Consider the following 13,827-nt stretch of genomic DNA (forward strand, 5'->3'; position numbering starts at 1 on the left):
GCATGTAGCTGTCTCGACAGTACTCTTATTACACCAATATATTATAGACATATGCAAGGTTGCTAGTCGCTGTCTTGACAGTACTGTTTATCTAAACAGTACTCTTTTATTGCACCAATATATCATGGACATATGCAAGGCTGCTTGTAGCTTTCTTGATGGTACTCATTTATTAAACCAATATGTCATGGACATATGCAAGGCTGCTTGTAGCTATCATGACAGTATGCTTTTATTACACCAATATGTCATGGACATATGCAAGGCTGCTTGTAGCTGTCTTGACGGTACTCATTTATTAAACCAATATGTCATGGACATATGCAAGGCTGCTTGTAGCTATCATGACAGTATGCTTTTATTACACCATTATGTCATGGACATATGCAAGGCTGCTTGTAGCTATCATGACAGTATGCTTTTATTACACCAATAGGTCATGGACATATGCAAGGCTGCTTGTAGCTTTCTTGATGGTACTCATTTATTAAAACAAGGTGTCATGGGCATATGCAAGGCTGCTTGTAGCTATCATGACAGTATGCTTTTATTACACCAACATGTCGTGGACATATGCAAGGCTGCTTGTAGCTGTCTTGACGGTACTCATTTATTAAAACAATATGTCATGGACATATGCAAGGCTGCTTGTAGCTATCATGACGGTATGCTTTTATTACACCAATATGTCATGGACATATGCAGGGCTGCTTGTAGCTATCATGACAGGATGCTTTTATTACACCATTATGTCATGGACATACGCAAGGCTGCTTGTAGCTATCATGACAGTATGCTTTTATTTACACCAATATGTCATGGACATATGCAAGGCTGCTTGTAGCTATCATGACAGGATGCTTTTATTACACCATTATGTCATGGACATACGCAAGGCTGCTTGTAGCTATCATGGCAGTATGCTTTTATTACACCATTATGTCATGGACATACGCAAGGCTGCTTGTAGCTAGCATGACAGTATGCTTTTATTACACCAATATGTCATGGACATATGCAAGGCTGCTTGTAGTTATCATGGCAGTATGCTTTTATTACACCATTATGTCATGGACATACGCAAGGCTGCTTGTAGCTAGCATGACAGTATGCTTTTATTACACCAATATGTCATGGACATACGGAAGGCTGCTTGTAGCTAGCATGACAGTATGCTTTTATTACACCAATATGTCATGGACATACGGAAGGCTGCTTGTAGCTATCATGGCAGTATGCTTTTATTACACCATTATGTCATGGACATACGGAAGGCTGCTTGTAGCTAGCATGACAGTATGCTTTTATTACACCATTATGTCATGGACATACGGAAGGCTGCTTGTAGCTAGCATGACAGTATGCTTTTATTACACCAATATGTCATGGACATACGCAAGGCTGCTTGTAGCTATCATGACAGTATGCTTTTATTACACCAATATGTCGTTGTTGTTGTTGTTGTAGTGGGGTTTGACGCCATTTTTCAGCACGATAGGCTATACATGGCGGCCAGTATTAATGGTGGAGGAAGAACCCGGAAAACCCCGGAAAGAACCACCGACCCACAAGAAGCTACTGGCAAGCTTTCTCACATGCCCACATTGGCTGAATCTTAGACTTGAACCGCCGCAGACAGAGGTGAGATGGCAGTGATCCGTAACGAAGAGCGCTTTAGATCACTCGGCCACTCGGGGCCCCCACCAATATGTCATGGACATATGCAAGGCTGCTTGTAGCTATCATGACAGTATGCTTTTATTACACCAATATGTCATGGACATATGCAAGGCTGCTTGTAGTTATCATGACAGTATGCTTTTATTACACCAATATGTCTTGGACATATGCAAGGCTGCTTGTAGCTAGCATGACAGTATGCTTTTATTACACCAGTATGTCATGGACATATGCAAGGCTGCTTGTAGCTATCATGACAGTATGCTATTATTACAGCAATATGTCATGGACATACGCAAGGCTGCTTGTAGCTATCATGACAGTATGCTTTTATTACACCAATATGTCATGGACATATGCAAGGCTGCTTGTAGCTATCATGACAGTATGCTTTTATTACACCATTATGTCATGGAAATACGCAAGGCTGCTTGTAGCTATCATGACAGTATGCTTTTATTACAGCAATATGTCATGGACATACGCAAGGCTGCTTGTAGCTGTCTTGACAGTACTCATTTATTAAAACAATATGTCATGGACATACGCAAGGCTGCTTGTAGCTATCATGACAGTATGCTTTTATTACAGCAATATGTCATGGACATATGCAAGGCTGCTTGTAGCTATCATGACAGTATGCTTTTATTACACCAATATGTCATGGACATATGCAAGGCTACTTGTAGCTATCATGACAGTATGCTTTTATTACACCAATATGTCATGGACATACACAAGGCTGCTTGTAGCTATCATGACAGTATGCTTTTAATACACCAATATGTCATGGACATACACAAGGCTGCTTGTAGCTATCATGACAGTATGCTTTTATTACACCAATATGTCTTGGACATATGCAAGGCTGCTTGTAGCTAGCATGACAGTATGCTTTTATTACACCAGTATGTCATGGACATACGCAAGGCTGCTTGTAGCTATCATGACAGTATGCTATTATTACAGCAATATGTCATGGACATACGCAAGGCTGCTTGTAGCTATCATGACAGTATGCTTTTATTACACCAATATGTCATGGACATATGCAAGGCTGCTTGTAGTTATCATGGCAGTATGCTTTTATTACACCATTATGTCATGGACATACGGAAGGCTGCTTGTAGCTATCATGACAGTATGCTTTTATTACACCATTATGTCATGGAAATACGCAAGGCTGCTTGTAGCTATCATGACAGTATGCTTTTATTACAGCAATATGTCATGGACATACGCAAGGCTGCTTGTAGCTGTCTTGACAGTACTCATTTATTAAAACAATATGTCATGGACATACGCAAGGCTGCTTGTAGCTATCATGACAGTATGCTTTTATTACAGCAATATGTCATGGACATATGCAAGGCTGCTTGTAGCTATCATGACAGTATGCTTTTATTACACCAATATGTCATGGACATATGCAAGGCTACTTGTAGCTATCATGACAGTATGCTTTTATTACACCAATATGTCATGGACATACACAAGGCTGCTTGTAGCTATCATGACAGTATGCTTTTATTACACCAATATGTCATGGACATACACAAGGCTGCTTGTAGCTATCATGACAGTATGCTTTTATTACACCAGTATGTCATGGACATACGCAAGGCTGCTTGTAGCTATCATGACAGTACTCTTTTTTGACACCAATATGTCATGGACATATACAAGGCTACTTGTATCTGTCTTGAAAGTACTTTTTTTACACCATTATATCATAAACATCTGCAAGGCTGCATGTAGCTGTCTTGACAGTACTCTTTTGTCGCATCAATACTCTTTTTTTACACCAATATGTCATGGACATATACAAGGCTGCTTGTATCTGTCTTGAAAGTACTCTTATTACACCATTATATCATGAACATATGCAAGGCTGCTTATCTGGAGCTGAGATGCATCAGCTCCATTCACAGTTTTCTTTCTGTTTTTTGTCATTAAAACACTTGTATGTTCCTTAATTTTTTTCTTGACTGGACTATAGTAATTAATTCACTTCTGTCAGGTTTTTCTCAGTATCTGCTACAGAAACTTCAAAACACAGATGCTCGAATAGTCCATATAATACCATGAACTGAGCACTTCTGTCTGCCCCCCCCCCCAAGTCTACTTGCTACATGTTAGCTCCAGAATCAAACAAAAACTCCATTTGTGGACTGCCTTCAGTCCAAAATACCTATCTTGTGGACTGCCTTCAATCCAAAATACCTATCTTGTGGACTGCCTTCAGTCCAAAATACCTATCTTGTGGACTGCCTTCAGTCCAAAATACCTATCTTGTGGACTGCCTTCAGTCCAAAATACCTATCTTGTGGACTGCCTTCAATCCAAAATACCTATCTTGTGGACTGCCTTCAATCCAAAATACCTATCTTGTGGACTGCCTTCAGTCCAAAATACCTATCTTGTGGACTGCCTTCAATCCAAAATACCTATCTTGTGGACTGCCTTCAATCCAAAATACCTATCTGACCCCACCCTTCTTTACACTCTTCTGTACATAGTTGCACTCCTCTTCAGGCATTCATACTCTTATTATTCACAGTCAAAACCAAGTCCTATAGACGATGTTCATTTCTGTAGAAAACATCTACCAGGTACCTGGGTAACTGATCAAAGGAAAATTATATTAAATTTGAACCAGAGCTGCTTTGCTTTAGGTTAATCCATTAAAAACCCGAGAGGCATAAGTGTAATTATTACTAACATAAGTGGGTAAAAAGTGGAATCGGAGCATAAAAGAGTACATATTATAATCCATAATTACAGAAAACCATATGAAAAACATACATTTGTTTTTGCTACTTACCTGGACTGGAAGTTATTTAAAATTCTTGTTGCAAATCCACATGGGTTAGTATGAGAAGGCAGACACAAAACAAAATGATAAATTATTTATACACAATATAATTTCACTTTATCTAGTCTACATGTCTAACTTTTGCAGAATGGTCATGTAGTCTTGTCTTCATATCTAACTTTCACAGAATGGTCATGAAGTCAAGTTTACAAATTTTGAATGGCATGCACAGTCACATCACTGCTGAATTCCTCCTTCAAAATTTGTAAAGCACAATTGAATTTTCCTTTTCATGATCCAACATTTTCTTTAGCTTAACAAAATCCCTCTCCTCTAACATTTTTCAGTCATATAACATTCATGAGTCACATTGATAAACCATGTTTTGCTTAATGTTTTTTCAGCATGGTCTGGTCTGATACCTTTCAACATAGACTGGTCTGCTGCCTAAATGTATATCAAACTATAATGAATATGTGACACTTGGTTTCAAATACAAGAAACCAGTCAGTTTTCTTGGAAATGCGTCATGTACAGTCAATTAAAGTAGAAAATATGGAAACTGTTGAAAGTACATGGCCAAATGGTCATAGTATCATAGACTTTGAAAAGATAAATAGTAGGCAGATGTATATGATGAATAAATATGCTGTAGTCACATGGCATGAGCCTTAAACTGTACTTATTAATATGTAACTTGCTGTCATATAATGATTGCTGTACACTTGGAAACATGTTTTTTTTTACATGAACTAAATGGGTACCCTATGGCTAATTTTATTACTGAGGTAATTATGAATGGGTACATACCCAAGTATCCGGGTACCCACAGACAGTTTTAATTAAAAATACCTACTTATTTTACTACTTATTAATTACTACTGAGGTAATTATGAATGGGTATTTAATTAAAAATACATACTTATTTCAACAGCAAAAAAGACTTAAGACTTAACAATATTTCCTTACTGATAATTGTTTTTAGCCTGCTATAATATGTAATATCAAAGTGTTTGTTTGTAATTTTATATATAAATATATATATATATATATATATATATATATATATATATATATATATATATATATAGTTATGTCTTAGCTGATATACAGAGTTGGAACTTTTAAAGATTAAGTGTTGTACTAAGTTATTATTATTATTATTACATTATATGTAAAGGTATGGTGTGGTTGAAAGTTCAAAGGTAAGCTCTTGGGGGTTGTTTAGTAATGTCTTAGTTACTGTGGCTGCTGCAGCATCATTTCAGGTGAGATTATAAATTTTCTAGTATTTATTAAATAAAGTTCAACATAAGTTATATCACAAGTCATTAAATTGATATCAGCACGTATTTACCTCTTAAAAAATATGCAGGAATGCTTGCAACAATCACAGTCTATTTTAGTTGATGTCAGCTGCTTTTTATTTGTCAGAATTTCCATGGCAACAGCCCCAAGTTCACCAGCATCTCCCCTTGGGGTGAAGCAGGAGGAGATACTGGAACATTTCTTCAGCCTTCTGAGTCAGTTTGCCTTTGACAAAGCCAAGGAGTTAGTTGTAAGTGTTAAGTGAATATTGGTCATGTGTTCTTCTGTTATACTAAATAATTATATGTCTTCCTTATCATATAGCTAGAAATGCTACACACAGATTCATTGAGGCATGTTCAAACTAGTCATTGTTGGCCACATTAAATGGTAACAAGTGTCTGTCCCAATGACACAGAGGCAGCTAACCTGGGTGTGTATTTAACATGTGACCCTTGGTTAGTGAGTGCTAATACCCTTACAACTGAGCTACCATAACTCCCTTTTTCAGATATTAAACAGGGTTAAAAATAACAAGTATTAAATAAACTTAAAAATAATGGGTATTAAATAAACTTAAAAATGACAGGTAATACACTAGCATTTAAAATGAGATTTAAAAAAAACAGCTATACACTTGCTATTATTTTATATTTCTGTAAATAAAATTACAAATAACGGTATTTTTTAGCTTGCTTACACATAACAATTAGAATTTTATAAGTGTCACATTATATATTGTCATATGTCAGTAATTGCAAAGATACACCTGTTCCAATAGTTATCGCTTAAAATGAATTTCAGAATTGTCTTAAGAGTTTCAGTTTGTATGAAGGGCTTTCATGCTGATTGTTTCAGTTATGTTCTTCTTAACATAAATTAGAGTTTATTATTATCTAAACCTCAGGATATTGAAAAGCACCATAACTGACCTGTTAGCTGCCTCCCTCCACCCCCAGCAGAGGTCACCTTGTCAAGTACCAACAAATATACATTTACCATTGTCTCCTACAAGAGTAGCCATCCCTTTTCTAAGGCCAGCTTGTTAGTTCAAAAGGTGTGATATCATATGAGGGTTACCATTGTGTTGAACAGAAAATGTTTGCTTGTTTTTATATATTCATTATCAGAAGAATTCATTGTTTGTAAAACATATTGTATTCTGTTGCAGGAGAAAGAGAGAGATGCCCACAAGGCGATGTTTGGTTCATACTGGGCATTAATGGTACACTGTCTGATACAGTTTGCTGCAGCAGAGAAGTCATATATGTCTCTCACATTTCTGGAACAGAAATGGTTTGCTAGGTCCAAAGATGTAAGTAATGTATGATGGTAAGTTATTGAGCTAATTACCATACAGTGAAACCTGTTAGGAGTGACAGTCTGTCATTTCTCACCACAATTCTTATGCACAGATCGATTTTATTACATAAATTCTGTTTCATGAATGACGACCTGCTGATTGTGACCAGTAGCCATGATGTTTTGGCAAAATGTGCAATGTGACAATGCTATGAATGACCATGATATGAAATCTTGTAGTTATGCTTATGCATTTTCTGTTTTCTATTGTAAACTAGACTAAAGTATATGTAGATTATTTCAGCACTTTGCATGGTTCCCGGTGTAACAGGCAATAGTATACCCCCAGTCCGGAGTATACCTGGGGTTAAAGCGGCCTAGGCTAGATTATACCCGGGTATATTATGGCATGGGCCAATTTATATGCTGGGGTATATTATGGCCTAGGCCAATTCATACCCCTCAGGCCAAATTATACCCCCATGATATCAATAGTGTTGAATGATATACACAAGAATTAATTAATTTTTCAACATTTTATTGAGGATTCAGCTTTGTCATCGCCTACATAATATCTTTTTCAATCTGCATGTCCACACTTATACTTAATGTCCTCAATTAATTTACATTCACATGTCGCTTACATAATGTTTTCACTCATTTAATTTGGCTACCCAAAAGTTTTAAACTTAATGTCTTCACTTAATTAACATACCCACAATGCATGCAAAGTGTCATCGGTGAATTTACATAAGCCAGTTGTATACTATTACAAATCAATTTGAAAAAGATCAAGCTTTTATTATCCTGCATAGCTAAAAGAATGAATTAGACATTTCACATAAATAGAAGTGTGTATTTATTTGCAGAAGTACAGCATCAGCTGCAAAATATTTATATCTTCAGTTAGTGGCAAAACATTTTTATCTTCTGACTGTAGTGCCCAGTTAGTGGCCAAACTATAACCAAGTTTAATCTGGGCAGGGGTTAATTTGGCCTGCTTCACCTCTGCCTTATTTTAGCTACCACCCATGTGTGCGAATAGGTTCCAGTATCCAGCTCTATGAATGACCATATTGTGAGAACAGAGACAGACACCACTGACCTTTATGTAATCATTGTAATAATGACCACTTGAATAGTAAAGATTGTTCTAAAAAAAAAAAAAAAGAACAAAAGAAAAAGAAAGAGTCTGGCTACTGGTTTGTATATAATGACAGATGGTACAGTCCATAAAGCAGGCTAATGTACTTGTCGTGAATTTCCATTGTAGTGCCAAAATTAAGGTATTGGTTGCATAATCTGTTTTGTCTTTAGATTTAATCCTTATGGGGGGGGGATGGAAGTTAAATAAGGTCTTTTTATATTAACCCTTTACCTCACAGAGCATAGTTACAAAGTGCAGAGTGCTATAAATAGAACACCTGTTATCTAGTCGAGCCCATACGCATAGGCCTGCCTGTGAACTGTTAAGCAATGTAGTGTATGTTATGTTTAACAGCAATTTTAACCATTTTACATTTTTGGTACACAGCTATTATATGTGGAAAAATTTAAGAGTAAAGTCCAATTGTTATAGTTGTGTAATTATTTTTCACGGAAATTTTTTTATATGCTTTAAAACTCATTCCCCATCATGTCAGTAAGGCTGCATGACTAACCGTAGATGCCATTTCTCATACTCAAAATTTACATGTTTTTCATCTGTGCCTACAACACTAAGTCATCTGAATTTCATAATTAAAAAAAAACTAATTGCTGCCTACATCAATATCAGAGCCTTTACCTAAGTTATTGAATCTTTCATAGTTGTGATTCTAATCGTGAAAACTTTGTAAGTACTTAATGAAATTCACAACCGCCATTTTGGAGAGTGGAGATTGTGACCCAGTTACTTTATATAGCAGATATCGACCAGTGCATAAACAGCGACCATGTGATCTGACGTAATTGTCGTTCGCAGAAATGAATGTAGTATCTAATGGGGGGTTTTCCCTGAAGGTGGCGCTATGAAAACCAGCTAAACATTACAGCAGGTATCAAAACGCGCTTCCATGCGAATGGAGTTGAGGCATCAAAAGGCTTCTCAATGCAAATGGAGTAGAGGTGTCCAATGATGCTTGCATGAGGTAAAGGGTTAAACCACAAGTCAGGATCATTCGATTGATAGTTTTAAAGGCATAGCTTAGTATTAAAGGTATTAGTATTAGTGTTAAAGGTATTAGTGTTAGTGTTAAAGGTATAGATTAGTGTTAAAGGTATAGATTAGTGTTAAAGGTATAGATTAGTGTTAAAGGTATAGATTAGTGTTAAAGGTATAGATTAGTGTTAAAGGTATAGATTAGTGTTAAAGGTATATATCATTGTTAAAGGTATTAGTGTTAGTGTTAAAGGCATAGATTAGTGTTAAAGGTATAGATTAGTGTTAAAGTTATTAGTGTTAGTGTTAAAGGTATAGATTAGTGTTAAAGATATATATCAGTGTTAAAGGTATTAGTGTTAGTGTTAAAGGCATAGATTAGTGTTAAAGGTATATATCATTGTTAAAGGTATTAGTGTTAGTGTTAAAGGTATAGATTAGTGTTAAAGGTATATATCAGTGTTAAAGGTGTTAGTGTTAAAGGTATAGATTAGTGTTAAAGATATATATCAGTGTTAAAGGTATTAGTGTTAGTGTTAAAGGCATAGATTAGTGTTAAAGGTATATATCAGTGTTAAAGGTATTAGTGTTAGTGTTAAAGGTATAGATTAGTGTTAAAGGTATATATCAGTGTTAAAGGTGTTAGTGTTAAAGGTATAGATTAGTGTTAAAGGTATAGATTAGTGTTAAATGTATAGATTAGTGTTAAAGGTATAGATTAGTGTTAAAGGTATTAGTGTTAGTGTTAAAGGCATAGATTAGTTTTAAAGGTATAGATTAGTGTTAAAGGTATTATTGTTAGTGTTAAAGATCTAGATTAGTGTTAAAGGTATAGATTAGTTTTAAAGGTATTAGTGTTAGTGTTAAAGGTATTAGTGTTAGTGTTAAAGATCTAGATTAGTGTTAAAGGTATAGATTAGTGTTAAAGGTATAGATTAGTGTTAAAGGTATTAGTGTTAGTGTTAAATGCATAGATTAGTATTAAAGGTATCAGTGTTAAAGGTATTAGTGTTAGTGTTAAAGGCATAGATTAGTGTTAAAGGTATAGATTAGTGTTAAAGGTATTAGTGTTATTGTTAAAGATCTAGATTAGTGTTAAAGGTATAGATTAGTGTTAAAGGTATAGATTAGTTTTAAAGGTATTAGTGTTAGTGTTAAAGGTATAGATTAGTGTTAAAGGTATAGATTAGTGTTAAAGGTATAGATTAGTGTTAAAGGTATTAGTGTTAGTGTTAAATGCATAGATTAGTATTAAAGGTATCAGTGTTAAAGGTATTAGTGTTAGTGTTAAATGCATAGATTAGTATTAAAGGTATCAGTGTTAAAGGTATTAGTGTTAGTGTTAAAGGTATAGATTAGTGTTAAAGGTATTAGTGTTAGTGTTAAAGGTATTAGTGTTAGAACCCGGGAAAACCCTGGAAAGAACCACCAACCCACGAGAAGCTACTGGCCAGCTTTCTCACATACCCACACTGGCTGAATCCGAGACTCAAACCAGTGCAGACAGAGGTGAGATGGCAGTGATCCATAACGGAGAGCGCTTTAGACCAATCTGCCACTCAGAGTCCCCTCGTTTCATATTAGTAACAAAGTGCTTAACTTTTAATATGTCTACGAACAATTAACAAAACCACTCAGGGCCCCCAGTACTAATCAGTATGAATAGTCTAATCAGCAATCTCTCTCTCTCTTGCATGTTTAGATAGATAAGATAAGATAAAAATTCTTTATTTCAGACTACATAGTCCATACATCTAAATTAAAATATAGATAGGAAGTAAAAATATTATAAACATGAAAGATCATATATATCATATATACAAGTATAAAGACACATCTACAACAATGGACTGTGGCCAGCATTGTTAAGAATAAAATTAAGTGGCACATTTAAAGAGTAATTTCTTCCATCTACTAATAATACAAGAATTTAAATGAATGTCATAGTTCCAAAGAGATTTCAAGATACAGTTCTTACTATCAGAGTCAGAAGCACACACATTTACATGCTTTCCATTCATACTACCATGAAATTGATCAAACAGGGATTGCTTTGTTGTTGTTGTTGTTATGTTGGGTTTAACGCCATTTTTCAGCACAAGATAGGCTGTACATGGCGGCCAGTATTAATGGTGGAGTAAGAACCTGGGCAAACCCCGGAAAGAACCACTGACCCACGAGAAGCTACTGGCAAGCTTTCTCACATATCCACATTTTCGAAACCATGCAGACAGAGGTGAGATGGCAGTGATCCGTGACGGAGAGCGCTTTAGACCACTTGGCCACTCAGGGCCCCTAATAGGGATTGCCAGTACCAGGAAAAGTGATAGGCACTTGATCTTTCATATGCCTTGTTTATGTGTGAATTACATAAGGGGATGCCACTCAGATATTTTTCCAAGCAAACTTCAGTTATGTAGTCACAGTAGGGAATGCATCATGTAATGATATAATGGATTTTACATTTTTCTCCTGGGTCAGTGTCTGGATTTTGGGTGTGGAGTATTGAGGTGGGTTGGAGTGTTGGAATATCCCGTAAAAAGTTAGGTTATTTGCTGTCACAGTGGCAAGTCATTTCTTTTATGTGTTAAATTTTGGTTACTGTTACATTAAACTCAAATCAGAAATTGAACTCATCAGCATGGATAAATGATTTAATTTAAAATTGTCATGCAATTTGTACATTTGGTCATTTTGTGCAAAGACGTTTTGAGAATCAGGACATTTTGAAACAAGACATGACAGCTAAAATAAAGAATCATTGGTCAAAGATGTTCACCATTTGCTTTTAATAAGTATATCAAGGGTTGCCTTGAAAACTCCATGAATCAAAACAAGTTATTATATCTCCTTTCAGAGCTTACGACAGGCTTATCAGGTTCTAGTCCAGGAGTTTCACAAAGTGGAGGAGGGTGTGAGACAACAGGAACTGGTGGGAATACGACTCCCAGGACCAACTGTTGAGTTTGAGAAACTTCTGTCTCACCTATGTGGACAAGTGTGCCAATTTCTCACAGCAAGACAGAAAACTATGGACTTGTATCCATTGACATAATTTAAATGTATTATATTGTAAATGAAAAACTCTTGCTTCCATTGCTGAATCTTGCACCAATTATTTTCCACACACAGGCTGAAGGTAAGTAGAGTTGGTAGGATCACTTTTCCTTGTACTTGTTCTGAAGAATTTATGCAGCGTTTTGAATTGCCTCAATACTATATATAGACCAAGTGATTAATTTACAATAATTTGTCAATAACAAAATTGGAAACTGAGAAAAAAAATCCATATTTTTATGACATAACGTACATTTTCTAGATAAGTAAAAGATATTACACAGTTTCAGAAAAATTCACTCTGCTTTCCATGATCTTATTCATGTCATAATATAAATTTTCTGTACTATTGACCATTTTAATCTGCAGAAGTCAGTACTAGTTTTCTTCTGTAAAGTAGGATTATAATAATAATAATAATAATAATAATGACCTTTATTAAAGAGGGTAACACAATTCGCTAAGAACTAATCTACCTTAAGGCCCTCATACAAAGGAATTTATTTATTTTAGCTGCATCTCTGAAGCCACTGGATATATTAGGTTTGTAAGAAAGAAATAGAGTGGGCATTTAGAATCTCAACTGGAATACTATTCCAGAGGAAAGTTCCAGAGTATTGGAAACTTTTAAATAACAGGATTGTCAGAATGATGGCATATGTTCTAATCTTTAATCCCAACAGACCATGTGTTATTCATCTTCTGTTTACAAGGCATCATGTTCCGATATGTGCATACACTAGTATGTTAAAAATGTCTTCCACTTTCAGCTATTAAATTATGGCCAGTACATCTAAGACAAGCTTGCTTGAACTTTATTAGGAGACCTGAAATTAGTTAATATTCAACATTTAGCTGAGATTTAAAATGACTGTAATGATAAACATTTGTACTGTACGCTGAGTCTGAATTCCATTCTTATAAGAAGTTTCATTGTCAGGATTGCTTAACCCTTTATTGCATGATGATGCCTTTTGATGCCAACCCCCTTATTGTATAATGAGGCCTTTTGACGCCTTTCATGACCGAGTCTATTAAGATATCCAAGACTACCAAAACTAAGTTTGTGTATGCATAAATATCACTAATATGGCTGAAAGAATGAATCTAGAAAATAATTATAAACCAAATCACTAGTTTATTTGCATGATTAAAGCAGCTGTTCAGTTAAAGCTACACTCAACAGTTGTACATAACAGCATGACCACCATTTGTAATCGTGATCTACATCCTGTGGCTGCAATGTATCACATTTGAAATTTTGAATTGAACACTTCAAAAAATGTTGATAATTTACACAAGAATATGCCATTCTTTTAGCTAGTCCAGATAAGTGTTATTTAGGATAACCAAAAAGAGGAATATTAGAGCAATCTTCAAACATTGGAACAAGGCTAAACGCTAAAAATAACTTACTGCTTGGCGTTCACGTCTTACGCTCATATCCGTCATTTCAGCAAAATGATACGACCAAGAGTCACTAGTGTATCAGACATATGGTATTTCTATATTTAAATAGCATTTA

General features: G+C 35.4%; 1 protein-coding gene across 2 annotated transcripts in view; it reads left to right on the forward strand.

The window, feature by feature from the left end:
* Window positions 1-13,827, forward strand: part of LOC149772894 (KICSTOR subunit 2-like) — a 104,010-nt gene that overhangs the window by 10,376 nt on the left and 79,807 nt on the right. For both annotated transcript variants that reach the window (XM_089947135.1, XM_089947136.1), the window contains exons 2-4: window positions 5,930-6,053; window positions 6,975-7,118; window positions 12,103-12,284. In XM_089947135.1, the coding sequence (XP_089803261.1) occupies window positions 5,937-6,053; window positions 6,975-7,118; window positions 12,103-12,284 (443 nt within the window). In that variant the 5' untranslated portion in view covers window positions 5,930-5,936. The remainder of the gene's footprint in view (window positions 1-5,929; window positions 6,054-6,974; window positions 7,119-12,102; window positions 12,285-13,827) is intronic.

This window comes from Sinohyriopsis cumingii, unplaced genomic scaffold (genome assembly GCF_028554795.1).
Source record: "Sinohyriopsis cumingii isolate HCF-2022 unplaced genomic scaffold, ASM2855479v2 utg000974l, whole genome shotgun sequence".
Lineage (NCBI taxonomy): Eukaryota > Metazoa > Mollusca > Bivalvia > Unionida > Unionidae > Sinohyriopsis > Sinohyriopsis cumingii.